Below are 14,126 nucleotides of genomic sequence, written 5' to 3' on the forward strand. Positions count from 1 at the left end.
TTCTAGTCATTTTTCATCGGAGTGCTGACGTGACACGTGACATCTGACACATAAGCAATGTTCCGGTGAAACATGACTAAATTGAAAAAATATGCAACTTACATGATTAAAATCGTGAATTGATCAATATCGAGACTAAAAATATAATTTCTATAAAATATGATAACAAATAACACTACTCTTTTCATTTATATATTTTTTTTCCTCAATTCCTCGTCCAAATAATAGTGAAGCGTTACTGCCCTCACATACAATTTTGATCCATTCTCCAAAATAATGTCATTTTTGAGTATTTGAAGCTAGATGTTGCTCAAAATTATTTTAAAAAAATACTGTAATATTTCATTATTTTAGTTTATATAAATTTGAATGGTGAACATGAACATATGGTAATACTGGAAACCAATATTGAACATAAAGCTCGAGGGGTTCTTTTTAATTTAATTTTGGGTGAGAAAGGGGGTAAAAACAAACAAAATTCACAAGTCTTTGCCAAAAATGGTTACATCAAAGAGCCGATATCAATCAATGAAACTTCTATGGAAGTTGATGCAAATTTCCCACAAAACATATGCAGCAACGTGATGATTGTTAACATTCAAGATATTGTATTTTTTTCCGAATAAAACCAAAAATAAAAAGCACACTAGCATTACTTGTTGGCAAACTGTGACTATGTTCAGTATAATTTGCAACAGTAGTATCACAAAATCTGTCCCACATTATGCATAATCAACACGAAATTAGCTAATCAAACAAATGAACACAATTCACCCTATATGAACATAAAAAAAATTCAGAATCAAGAATAAAAAAAAAGGAGAAACAACAGAATCAACGGCGTTCTACATGAAAAGGGAACGAACCGTAGCTAACATCATACCCCTCCGTGGCACCTGAGTGTATAGGACTTTTATCTGTTGTTTCCTCGTAGCTAGATGATCTGTATCCTGTATCTGTTTTCTTGTAAAACTTAGCCAACTCCGTTACATTCTCGATTTCTCTCACTACCTCGCCCATTGTAGGCCTATCGGTTGCGGATTCTTTAACACAACTCATTGCCATATCTAAGAACTTCTGTAACCCGCTTAATTTTGCTGCCGATTCGAGGGTTGGATCAATGACTTGGTCAAGATTTTGAAGCTCTCTTTGATTTCCCATTGCTTCTTGGACTAATCTTACAATGTGTTTTCCATGTTGTATTGGGGGTCTCGCAGATACCAGCTCTAGTAATACCACTCCAAAACTATATACGTCACTTTTTTCAGTTAATTGTTGTGTCATGTAATATTCAGGATCCATGTATCCCTACAGCAAAAGGGATCGATTTAATTATTTCGATTGGATAACATAAAAATTAAATATTTGGTTGCATTCCAAGATTTAGAGCTTCATTTACATACCAATGTCCCTTTGACTTGTGTGGTGACATAACCCTTGCCAATGTCATCCAAGGGTTTTGATAGACCGAAATCAGCTACTTTTGCATTTAAATGATCATCTAGTAGAATGTTGGTTGACTTAACGTCCCTGTGAATGATTGGGGGGTCGGCAAGTTCATGCAAATATGACAGACCTCTGGCAGCATCAAGGGCTATTCTAAGTCTTTTATTCCAGTCCAACCACAATCCCGACTTCCCTGTAAAATATTACAAATTAAAATGGTGGAACAAGAAATCACTGCATATAGTTTTACGAAGGTATCAAGCGCATGTGACATTTAGGAGCCAAAAAATTTATTCTCAAAGGAGAGCTGGTACTTGTGAAAATGAGATAAGAAAGATTACTTTTCATAGTTTAAGCAAAACCAAGAATTAGGATTGTTACCTGAAAGACAATCTCTAATTGTACCATTAGAAATATACTCATAGACAAGCATTTGCTCTCCTTGCTCGTAACAGAATCCCACAAGGCTGACAACATTTTTATGATGGATTCTTGACAAAAGTTCAATCTCTGTTTTAAATTCATGAGCCCCTTGCATTGAACCTTGTTGAGCTCGTTTGATTGCTACTAATTTCCCAGAACCAACAGTCCCCTTGTAAACCTGTCCGTGAATAAAAACACAGAATTTTAGTCATTTCATGCAGCACAGGAAGCAAATCATCTTTTAAACAAGTCCTCATTAATATCTAAACAAAAGATTACTGAAGCTCGACTCAATTTGCAACTTTGATGCAGGCTGCTTCGAGTTTAAGCTAAGCATTAAAAATTACCCTAAGCATCAAAGCTTTCCCAATTTAAACTCTACACAGAATACAGGCAGTTTTATATTGTTCTGTGCATGTAAGAACGAGAAAAATTCTAGGAATCATACATTTAGCAAAGTAAATGTGCCGATTATTCCAGAAGTAGTGGTGAGTATCAACTAACATATCAGAATGTGTTCCAAGAAGTCAAATCTATTATGTAAGCTACGAGAAACTAATCAACCTTTCCATAACCTCCAGTGCCAATGCAATTTGAGTCTGAAAAATTGTCAGTACATTTCCTAATATCTTCAAAGGAAAACCATTTCGCTCCCTGAAGCTGTGGAACAGCACCACTTTCTTTTTCAGGGTCCCAAGAAGCTGCATCCACACAACGAAGAGGTGATTCCATTTTGATCAGAGTGACAACTTTTAAGTTGAAGTGAAGAACTAATCTTACCAAAGGGGTTACTCTGTTCATATGCTCTTTTTGCTTTTTTCTTCTGCCGAATAGCATAAATTCCAGACAAGCAAATCAGGATCACAAGAACAGTACCACCAACCACTAACCCAATGATAAGGCCAGTATTTGACGACTTTTTGGACCCTGAAGGTAAAACCTAAAGTTACTAATCATATTGAGCTCGACTTACTGAGTTACTGGCATCCCTAATTATCAGAGAGAAAAATAACAAGAATCCTCAGGTGTTTACATTTGTATACATTTGTAAGCATAGTTGAAGTTACCTGCAAAACAACAATATGGTTCATCGATGAAGTAGAACGGTCCAAAATATTTGATTTCAAAAGGTTGTCGATTGAGAAGGAAACCGATTCCTGAAACTGATGTTCTGTTGAATGAATCTTGGCCAGAAGGAAATAGCTGCAGTGAGATCTCTAGGTAAGAATTAATGTTGATAGTTGGATTGCTAACAATAACTGAATCAACTGGAAGCCCACTGGCGAGAAGAATATTCATTATTCTCCCATGAAGCTCGTTGTAATAAGTTGAATTTTGGAAATCTGTGAAGGAAAAGGAAAAAAAGTGCAGCGTCCCAGTATATGGATGGGAACATTGACAACTACGACTCAAAGCTTCATCTCTGCGGCATGACTTTCCCCCGCAATCATTCGATGATGAAAAGCTATTGTTCTGCTTCTCAATTGTGCAAAACTTTTGTGTTGCTCCGGCTGTAGTACAAATGGGATTACCAACAAGCCTGCAAGAGAGGCAGAAACTGAGGATGAGATATGTGTTCATGTATAATACCCACCTAAAAATATTTACAATTTTCAACAAATCGCATATAAAAGATGATTGTTAGTTCAACAGGAGTCTAGTTACATATATGACAACAAACTTTGAACTAAAAGCCAGCTCACGTAATTAGCGGCAAGTTGCTATCTGTTCTTTGCTTAAAGTCGGTGATGGAATTATTCTGCAAATCAAGATTTAAGTTGCTGCTATAGCTGCTGCCAATATCTAAGGTTCCATTAAGATTATTGTTTCCGAGCTCCCTGCACAACAAATATGTACCTGAGGCCATCTATAAATATAAACAAATATAATGTTCTCCAAATTTAAACAAAATTTGGATTCAGGAAAGAAAACTGGTTTCATGCACGAGACTTACAATGTCTCCAGTTGAGGAAGGCTAAAGATGTCAACTGGAATTTGTCCTCGAAGCATTGTGTTCTCCATTATCCTGTGCAATAGTCGCTTATGCATTATCCGCATGAAGAGTTTTATGCAAAATGTGCTCAAAATATATGCAATTCTTATATGAAAAAAACTTTCTGATACTGGGGAAGCATGTCGCAAGATGTCATTTTTTCAAATGAATTTTGATAATATAATGACAATATGTTTCGAGTTTATGCATCCCAGGGCGAAAGGTTCCTGTCAGGAGATTCTAGGCAACAAAATGGCATACAATGTGGTCAAAGACTGGAGGCTGGTGAACCATTGTGGCACTTCCGATGCATTAAAACTGTTATTGCTCATGTCCCTGCAAATTGCCAGAGAATTGATCAATAGGGTAAATGGACTGAAATCATATTATTGTTAATTAGACAAGAAAGCATTAGGGGGGCTTAACAGTGAACGATAAAAATAAATTAAACATTGATATAGAGCACATGGTTTTCACGTATATTAGTGATCTTCATATTCATAAAAACTTAGGCTATGCTTGATCACATTCCTACTGCTCTGGAAAATAATGTTAACTTGAATATAGAGAATGTGAAAATAAGATGAAATATATTTTTTAGAAAATGATTATAAACTAATGTGAATAAGTTTGTTTGTATCTCTTAAAAAAACATCCCTGGAAACATACACAAACATTACCTTCCCTAAGGTCCAGTTAATTTTGAGATTATGATAATTGGTAGCCACTTACACATATTGTAGAACATTCATGCCGGTGAGGTTGGGAATACTTCCATTGAAATTATTATTAGACAAGTACCTGGAGAAGATGCAACAAAAACAAGTTTAATCTTTCAAAGTTTGCAGTTTTTCCATAACTTTCTGCTTGTGGGTGAGTCAATATATACTAAATCATTTCAATTTTCCCTCACAGCTCATTCAGACTTGTAAGATTCCCGAGGTTTGAAGGAATGGATCCATCCAATGTATTCCAATCAACGCGTCTGTATCCCAAAATCGATGGAAATTAAATCATAGAGAAAGTTGAGGGCAAAAAAAGGATATTAATACGATAACGGGTGTAACAAAGATACTCACACGACCTCCAATGTCTTTACATGTCCAAGAGACACAGGTATATTCCCGATGAGTTTGTTATTGTCGAACATCCTAAGTTAAAAAAGCATGTCATTAGTTAAAAGGCAAGTTATTTTCTCACAAAAGATGCAAATGTTCAGGCAAAAGTGTAGGATTTAGTTTTTGTTGCAGGACCTAAAGTTATAACTAATAATAATGTGCATGCAGTTCACAGAATCAACGACAGGTACAATCATTATAAACACAGTGAGAACATATGTATGGTGCCAACTCACACGTGTATCAGGTTCATATTGGAACTGAACAGTCGATCAGGGATGGGTCCAGATATTTGATTCATGGAAAGGTGGCTGCAACATAATTGATAGTTAAATAGCCAAAAAGGAACACATGAACAAAATGTTGATGGGAAAGAGTTGATGCTTGAGAGAGATAACACATACAAGTGTCTAGCACGGAGTAGCTTATCCAAACCAGTTGCGGTTTCATTAGAGACTGGAATAGTACCCGTAAGCTTGTTTTGACTCAGATCCAGCCAGGAAAGCTGAGATAAATTTCCAATAGAAGGAGGAATCGAGCCAGTGAAGCTATTAGAGTTCAGAGATCTGTATAATGACAAAGCACGTGCCATAAATAAATATCCCAAGCTAAACAACCATAACACAAAATCAATAGATTTATCTGGCAAAATTTCTTATGTGGATTGTCAAAAGAATATTCAAGAAACTAGGAACTCACAGAAATACCAACTGTGGCAAAGATCCTATAGAATCTGGAATGGGACCAGAAAAGCTGCAACCAACCAAAATTCTACAAGCAACAAAAACAACTATTTTAAATGTCTGAGCTCAATCAAGATGTCCATGCAATGGAAAAGATAAAGGTCATCCTTACAGAATCCTAAGGTTTTTCAAGTTCCCAATCGAAGGAGGAAGAATCCCTTTGAGACCAATGTTGTTCGAAAGATCCCTACATCAAGATGAAAAACATAATCAGGAAACGATAGGTGAACAGTGGTTGAAGCGGCTGGAAGAGTAACTGCACAAATGGCACACTGATGAGCAAGAGTGGTTGATATCGTACAAAACATTGAACTTGTTGGGAAGGAGCAATCACATCTTTTGTATTGTGTGGCTGCCTACGTGACACATTGATTGAAATGAGATAACTTGGTTGTTGTACAATTTGAAATATTTGAGTTGTACCGTTATCATAAGTAATAACCTTTGCTATAATAGTAGGTATTTGGTCAAAATAATTGTGAACAAATTGTGCTTCATATTGATTCTGGCAACACAAATCAGGCTACTAACTACAGGGAATTAAACACTTAAACACGATATGCAAGTTTAGAAGGCCCTATAGCCAAAAAAGAAAACAGAGGAACATACAAAAACTGTAAACCCGTCAACGACGAAATGTCACTCAAATCGCTACCTTCCAAACCTGTTCCTGCTAACATCCTGCAAGTGAAGAGACCATGAGGCATGAAACATAAAACATGACATTGGGGCAGTTATTGCATTAAAATTCCAATACTCACATTGATGTCACACGGGTATCAGTGCAGTTAACTCCATCCCATGTACCGCCACAAGGATCAGCCCCCACCCAGTTCGGTGGCAGGTTATTCCAGCTAGATTTTAGAGCATTTAGCGCGGCGACTGCAACAGAAATGAAGAGGACTCTATAGTCATTCAATTCAACAAACTAATATTCTTTGTTCAAAAATGAAACTCTCATGACATCCGGTAATACATGTAATTCTACAGGGAAAAAAAGGATCCTATCATTTAATAAAATTTTGGGATTTGCCTCAAACTAGCTGCATCCTTATCTAAAATCCTGGTCCCGAAGATGGCCGCGTCAAATATAATCAAATTCTCCAGCAATTCTTCCGACTTTCCATCTTCGAGCCTCAAATATTTTTGCGCTCAACTTATTTTCAAGCTTAAATCAGTTGGGAAAATTCATCAAACATACATGGTTGATGTCAATCAACAATATAAATCCTCAAGTCATACCAGAATCACACAACTGTTCGTGTTTGATACTTTAACGGATCAAAATTATAAATTTTGAAAACAGAAACATTTTTTACACAGACATCAAAACAACGTAGAACACTACGTACGATCATTACTATCCGTGAGTGGAAATACAGCTAGAATCTGAGCAGCAATAATCAGCAAGCCCACAAGAATTCTTGAACCCATTTTCCAGAAACTCTTCGTATTCCCCATTTAGATTGTACTATGCAAGTGACGAATTTACCCAAGTTTTTTTAGGAAGAAATGGGAAGAAACATTGGATGATTTGCATTTTATGATAGTTGACTGCGATGCCTAACCAGACAAAAGAACAAGTCAAAGTGATTGGGTATCCAAATATTATATTGAATGTTACTCCCAAGATAAAATCAAAATATAACTGCCCCGTAAAGCAGAAACGTTCTTGACATTGATCCGCGTATTACTTGTTCTTGTCTTTTGTCCAAGTTCTTTCAAGAATATATTACAGATAAACAATAAATAATATTTATATATTACATCATATACCGACAACGTAGGAAATTAAATTTAAAACAATTATTTGAAAATTAAAATATATTGCACATAAGCAAGAAATTATATTTATATATTATGTCATATACACATATAAAATGTGTGTGTTTTGTCGTTGGTATTTATTAGTGGTGGTCATTTATCTTCAATTAATCCAAAGGAATACTCTATAATTCTCAAAACCAAATTCTTTGAACAATTTCTACTCAATGCATGGCTGGCTATATATGCATTATGCAACTAGCGAAACCTATAAAAATTAAGATGATGATACAATGCAGCTGCAGTCGGTCTCATTTGCACGCTGAATCACTTTAATTTTCTGTATCTCATTATATTATTAACCAAAGCAATGATGTTCTGTGAATGAAAAATGATTAATTAAGTCAGCTCATGGCTTAAAGAAGTTTATGGTGGTGGAAACGGGAGTGGCACTGCCGAGAAAATCATGTCTTTGTCAATCCCTAGGTTTGCATCGCCAGAGAGAGCAACGTACAAGAGCTGCAACTAAACCAGCATTGCCTGCAAGAGTCGGTTCTGTATAGTTGTAATTTGTATGCACATCTTGGAAACCATCATTCCTGTCCGGACCCGCAACCATGCATGGCTCCAACAATAGTATTAGAATTTGTCTTTGACAATTCCCTCCACTTCCATCCTCCCGTGCAGCTATACTTGAACTGGTTATCAGGAATCGAAGCACCTCTATGGTGAACCTGCTTAACTCGTCTTTCTTGGGTTTTTACCATGAATGTAATCCATCTGAAAGGTACACAACATCACTAGCTCTAATTAATGGATTGAAACATTGTTTTAACTAGAAAGAGTGTGTTTGGTACTTGTGTCCGTGCAAACTGACGGAGGACATCAGATGGGTAGAATTGAGATCCATAGAACCAACCCTGTGTACGTATCGGAAGCTTTCATGTAATAACCAAATAGCATTGCAAGGAAGGCTGTGTTGAAAACAAACCGAAGAGGCTGAGGCGCTCCATGATCTAATTGGATCATGCCTCCTGTACAAGGAAATCGGCAAATAATTCATCGAGAAACTTCATAGATCACTTAACTGTTTATTGCTGATGTGTTGAAAGTAAAGTTTTTGCACCTTTTGTTCGGTTGAACTTTGAGATATCTGGTAAGAATGAGCACATGAATGCTCCAGTAACCGGTGAAATTATAGAAAACTTTCGCCTCATTACCGACGGGCGACGCTGTATCTACCACGCTGCCTCCTAGAGAATTTAAGGAGAGTTTTGGCACCATGCATGGACAATCTTTACCGAGTACGCCTTTTTGTCCAATAAAACAATGGACGAAGAGGCCAAAGCAGTAGCCATTTCAGCGGCAAGATCCGAGCACCTATGGCATTCGGTTAACTGGCTTATCATAATCAATGTCTTCTGGGCGAGTCCCGACAGTAGTGATCATTCGGGAACGTTCGTCCCATGGAATCGCCTATATATACTTAATAATTAAAATCCTTTAGAATATCAAGGCCGATAAGTACTTTGTGCATGGGAGCTTCCTCTCTACATCTCTCTCTCATTATTATTTTTTTCATTTGCAATTTAAAAATATTATTTTTTCTTTTTCTTTTTATATCTAATTTAGAATTTGCCACTTAATATTATAAATAAGGTACTGAATGAGACTATTCGATGCATCTAAAAATATATTTATATTTATTTTAAAAAGATTTATGCATAAATTTCAAATTTGTTATTTAAAAAATATATCTTTTTTAGTCCTATTAATCGAATATGAATATGATTGAAAGAATTCAACAGAATATTTAATCTTAAATAAGCGTAGTTATTGGACTAGATGACTTTTGCATGCGAAATTTCCCAATTCATTCTATTTTAGGTCGATGTAAAATAGAATGAAAATAGATTTTTTTTAAAAAAAAAAAAATTTAAATATAATGTATGTTTTTCGATCATTGGTCGTGAAATCATGCATTATTGGATGTTTATATAAAAACAATATAAATGGCTAAATTTAGTTACTGTAGACTTTAGTACATAACAGCATCTCTCTTTTCTTTTCTTTTCTTTTTTTTTCTTTTCTTTTTTTACTATCAATTTTTTGAAAAACTAAAAAATCAAAAAAAAATGTTTAAAATATGCTTCAAGAAATTAAATTATGAATACGGCCCAATTTGGACTCCAGAAAAATACACTTATATTTGGGCAATCCAACGGTTTTATCATCACAATGCGTCTCACTCGATATAGAATAAATTAAGCTGGATTCATGTTTAGGCAGTGGAGAGGCAAGTTAAATTTACATGGCATAAAAGAAACTAAGGAGAGCTCCAAGAAATGAACTTAACATTTGCTTTTCGGACATACATATAGAAGAAAATTATATGATGGGAAAATCAAATTTTCCGAATGATTATATACTAAAATTAATGTGAATATATAGAGGAAAAAAAACGGTGGGGGCAGTGCTTGCTCAACTCCACACCTCCTCTCCCAAGTTACATTGTGAAGAAATATTTATTTCGAAAAATACAGAAAGTTCACTTTCAAACTATTATTATGTCAAAAGAATATAGTTCCATTTCATACATACATACTATATCGCAACATTGAAAACATGGCGTTCGCCCCAAATTCTTCTTCAAGCAATCCAACCTCCAATTCTAACCATCCTATATACCCTGTGATATTTTTGTATTTTAATGTCTAAACACATGTAGAAGATAAGAGGGGAAAAAAGGGATAAAATACCACTTGAAATGTTGACTGTCACGCCGGATGAAAAACGATGGCGCCAACTCATGGTTTCCATGGAGCTGGTGGGGGTGGAGGTGTTGGAAACATGGGTGGCACCGCAGAGAAAATGGTGTTCTTGTCAATTTCAATGGTAGAATCTCCAGATAGAGCAACAAGAGCTGCAACTAAGCCAGCATTGCCTGCGAGTGTTGGTTCTGTATAGTTGTAATTTGTTCGCACGTCATGGAAACCATCTTGCCTGTCCGGACCAGCAACCATGGCTCCAACAATAGTATTTGGGTTTGGCTTCGTCGAGTCCCTCCATTTCCATCCTCCTGTACAGCTGTACTTGGCTTGGTTCTTGGGAATTGATGCCCCTCTGTGGTGAACGTGTTTCGGGTAGTGGTTTCCGAATCCCACCACATAACTCATCTGTCTTGGGTTTTTACCAAGAATGTAATCAATCTGAAAGGTAAATAATGACATTAGCTCCACTAATACATGTTGATAAATTTGCCAGCATCATAGAAAGGGAGAACCATGGTAAATAAAACCACATGTATCAAGTCACAAAGCATGAGCAATCCTTCATGAAGTGCAAGCATCAGCCGTAAAGCGCAAGCCATGGTGCTTTAAAAGACCAAAGCGGCTTTCAAGTACACCTTAAATATACTGACGGTGAATTCAAAATAAATGCAAAGCAATAATTTTTATTATCTTCATCATTCAAAGGTTTGCAATATATAAATTGAATGATGAGATAATTTTCTTCAAATATTTATAATTTATCAGCATATCATCCATATGCCTCGTTTCCCTAAGGTGTGTGCCTGCACTGTGCCTCGCTTAGCACCTTGTGCAACAGTGCAAGGCCTGTGATGCTCATGTATACCTTGATTATGCTTTGTGCATCCAATAATTATGGGAGGAGTATAATAATACTTAGGACCCACTGGATGGTGACCCATATATTACGCGAGAAGTATGTTCTACAATTTTGTGAACCATCTCAAACTTCAGCAATAAAGGGATGAAGGGATCCCAATCCTGTAGTACCTGAGTCTGAGCGAATTTCCGGAGAGCATCAGTTGAGTAGAAATGGGGTCCACAGTACCATCCGGGAGTATCGGCAGCTTTCATATAATCACTAAACAATGTTGCAAGGAAAGCTGCATTGACTACATACTGAAGAGGCTGAGGCGCTCCATGATTTAGCTGGATCATGCCTCCTGCACAAGGTGCGCAAAAAACTTCAATTTGAAACATCACAGAACTAAACTACTTACTGTGGATAAGTTCCAAGGAAGTAAAGTTGATTACCTTTTGTTCGGTTGAATGTTGAAAAATCTGGTAAGAACGAGCACATGAAGATGCTTGTCTGGTTGTGAAATGTTCCCAAAATTTCTTCGTATGGGTAACCAGGGCTCAGGAACAATCTTAAACGACTCAGAAGCACCTACATGCAGAATGTTTCACTTTCATCAATAACCAACAAAACCTATTTAGTGACGAAGCAATTTGTGCAACTTGTAACGAGGGTTGGATAAATACCCTCTTGCTTTTACATTACCTGAGCTCCAGCAAGTTTATTATCCCAACTCAGTACACCGTAAAACGGGCCTCCCCAAAAAGCACCCGCGTGTTTCGCGAGACCAGGAGCCGTAGCAAGCTGAAGATAGGAAGAATTCCCAGTAGCATAATAGAGCCAAGATGCACCCCACACAAATTCATCCCAGTAACCGGTGGAATTATAGAACGTTGACGCTTCAGTGCCAGCACTGTATCTACCTCTCTGATCCCTCGCAAATTTGAATAGGGTTCTGGCACCATGGACAAGCTTTTGTGAGTAGGCTTTATTGTCCTTGAAAACAATGGAAGCAGAAGCCAAAGCAGCAGCCATTTCCGCAGCAAGATCCGAGCAACTATGGCATTCAAGAACATGTCTATCATAATCAATGTCCTCTGGGCGAGTCCAACAGTAATGATCATTGGGCTTGGTCGATCCCCCTGAGGTATCACCTTCTCCGACCTACCAAGAAAGAATTAAAGATCGTTCATTTTGGAACACATAATTAAGGACATCATGTCTTGAGCAAGTTCGATCTAGAGAAGTGATCGAATATCAAGGAACCCAATTTTTTTCTCTTTAAAATAAACAACACGGAAGAAACGATATCGCTGATTAACTAAAAATGAACTTTCAACAACTCATTAATAACTCTACCTGCATCGCAATTCGATCTATGGTATCGGCAGTGTTATTGAAAGTCTTGAGGAAGTAATCAGTACCCCACTTGATAATATCTTTTACATGACTAAGTTCTCCAGCTGCCTCGTACTTTGCACTGTATTCGATCACACTCCAACTCAACATTGTCATCGCAAAAGATTGAGGAAAATTGAACTTGATCGCATCACCAGCATCATAATAGCCACCAGCCAGATCTTTAAACAGAGTAGTAGAATCAGACTCGCCGTCGTTTACACACGAGTTTCCCCTCCATGATACATTATTATGCTTTGGTAGTTTTCCAGCTGCAAAAATAAATATCGAGCATAAAAAAATATGCGATTCACATTCTTCCATCACCATGAAACTGATAAGATCGAAATTCACAATCATTCAGACAAATCCAGACAATCGTAAAAAGAAATAAAATATCCCAATATTGATCTCCCCTCCTTACAAGTTACGTCTATAATCAAACCAGGTAACATAATATTTATTCATTCATTAATAATTAAATAAATAAATAAATTCTCAAAACCTTACATTTCTCTATCCAGATTCATGAGATCCAGTAAATCCGATAGCAAATTCGACCATATATTAACTATAAAGTGGAAAGCAACAGTAGTGTATTCACTTACAGCGTTGAGCATTAAAGAACATAAGAGCCTTGTTGAGCGCCAGAGTGTAATTATCCGGTGGCGGCGGCCGGTGGTGATGCCGCGGCACAGTCTTAACAATCAAAGCGATGAACCCGGCCAACAACCCAGCCGCAACAATAGTCCCCACAGTCCACACAAAGATCTTCCTGCTCACGATAACGCATCCCAGATCGACATACTTCTTCTTCTTCTGCTCCCCGGGACCCAGCAGCCAGCTCTGTTGCGTCTCATCGAGCGGCCGCGACAGCGCCGCCCTATCGTACTCATGCAAATTCCTGCTCCGGTCATCGTCGGTGGCGGAATCTGCCGCAATCTCCAGCGTCCCACCCCATGGATCACGGCCATACATGGCGGCGACTGATTGAAATTTCACGAACGGGAATTTCCGAAAGAATCAAAGCAAATGCAGAAAAGGGATTGCTGATTCGCTGTGGAGAAGAGCGGGGAGAGGCAGAGGAGTGAAATGGAAGTAGGAGCTGGTGGGATTTGGGCTGTGAAATTGCTGTGTTTTTGTTTGTTTTATTATTGGTAGAGGATGAATGTTTAGTTGATGAAAGTGACTGGTCGCCTAATAGACACAGACACACTGTCTAACTACAATTAAAAAAAAATTACAGGTTTTGTTGTGTATAATTACATTATTTAATATATTTTTAATTAAGAATTATTAAATAATATTCATAATATTTTTATATGAATCATAATACATTGATGAATTGCATAATTACTTTATTCTTTGTCCTTTACTATTAATAATATGGACTATATGGTAATTAATAAACTATTCTTTGTTCTTGATAATTAGTAATTGGGAGTAGACGGTAAATTTGTAAAATTAAATAAAATAATATTCGAAGAAATGCTATTTACTCTTCATTATTTTTATTTTTTCTGATTAAATTTTGATACAACCTTCGTTTGTCCACCGACAGAAAAAGTGACGTTGCACCGGACCGACACTAAAGACCAACTCGTATTGTGTATTCCCTTCGTTTTAGACTCA

At 36.9% G+C, this 14,126-nt stretch overlaps 2 protein-coding genes across 3 annotated transcripts; both read right to left on the bottom strand.

The window, feature by feature from the left end:
• Window positions 1–623: 623 nt before the first annotated feature.
• On the bottom strand, window positions 624–7,320 carry LOC140986190 (leucine-rich repeat receptor protein kinase HPCA1-like). 2 transcript variants are annotated; one of them, XM_073454250.1, is made up of 19 exons: window positions 7,076–7,319; window positions 6,485–6,605; window positions 6,333–6,404; window positions 5,836–5,910; window positions 5,680–5,751; window positions 5,385–5,546; window positions 5,217–5,291; window positions 4,942–5,013; window positions 4,776–4,847; window positions 4,595–4,663; window positions 4,124–4,198; window positions 3,824–3,895; window positions 3,573–3,707; window positions 2,937–3,409; window positions 2,650–2,796; window positions 2,434–2,570; window positions 1,828–2,047; window positions 1,404–1,639; window positions 624–1,308 (listed from the first exon to the last, which is right to left on the bottom strand). In XM_073454250.1, exons 1-19 carry the CDS (start codon window positions 7,182–7,184, stop codon window positions 835–837), a joined length of 2,868 nt encoding a protein of 955 aa, XP_073310351.1. In that variant the 5' UTR covers window positions 7,185–7,319; the 3' UTR covers window positions 624–834. The 2 variants fall into 2 exon arrangements, with proteins under 2 accessions (XP_073310351.1, XP_073310352.1); XM_073454251.1 differs by lacking the exon at window positions 5,680–5,751 and having other exon boundaries at window positions 7,076–7,320.
• Window positions 7,321–9,997: 2,677 nt separating this feature from the next.
• Window positions 9,998–13,625, bottom strand: LOC140986146 (endoglucanase 25-like). The gene is made up of 6 exons (XM_073454180.1): window positions 13,103–13,625; window positions 12,456–12,766; window positions 11,802–12,260; window positions 11,552–11,687; window positions 11,288–11,460; window positions 9,998–10,696 (listed from the first exon to the last, which is right to left on the bottom strand). The coding sequence occupies exons 1-6, from the start codon at window positions 13,470–13,472 to the stop codon at window positions 10,295–10,297; spliced, it is 1,851 nt and encodes a 616-aa protein (XP_073310281.1). The 5' UTR covers window positions 13,473–13,625; the 3' UTR covers window positions 9,998–10,294.
• Window positions 13,626–14,126: the final 501 nt, after the last annotated feature.

Source organism: Primulina huaijiensis, chromosome 10, assembly GCF_012295235.1.
Source record: "Primulina huaijiensis isolate GDHJ02 chromosome 10, ASM1229523v2, whole genome shotgun sequence".
Lineage (NCBI taxonomy): Eukaryota > Viridiplantae > Streptophyta > Magnoliopsida > Lamiales > Gesneriaceae > Primulina > Primulina huaijiensis.

What these genes read in the sequence shown, in the direction of transcription:
- LOC140986190 (XM_073454250.1), bottom strand. Translation starts at nt 7,184, where the DNA reads ATGGGGAATACGAAGAGTTTCTGGAAAATGGGTTCAAGAATTCTTGTG. An exon ending in TTGACGGGTTTACAGTTTTT is followed by an intron (nt 5,911 to 6,332) that starts GTATGTTCCTCT and finishes ATCTTGATGTAG; the next exon opens with GGATCTTTCGAACAACATTG. An exon ending in GTAAAGACATTGGAGGTCGT is followed by an intron (nt 4,848 to 4,941) that starts GTGAGTATCTTT and finishes TTTGGGATACAG; the next exon opens with ACGCGTTGATTGGAATACAT.
- LOC140986146 (XM_073454180.1), bottom strand. Translation starts at nt 13,472, where the DNA reads ATGTATGGCCGTGATCCATGGGGTGGGACGCTGGAGATTGCGGCAGAT. An exon ending in GTTCTTTAATGCTCAACGCT is followed by an intron (nt 12,767 to 13,102) that starts GTAAGTGAATAC and finishes TTATTTTTGCAG; the next exon opens with CTGGAAAACTACCAAAGCAT. An exon ending in AACATTCAACCGAACAAAAG is followed by an intron (nt 11,461 to 11,551) that starts GTAATCAACTTT and finishes CACCTTGTGCAG; the next exon opens with GAGGCATGATCCAGCTAAAT.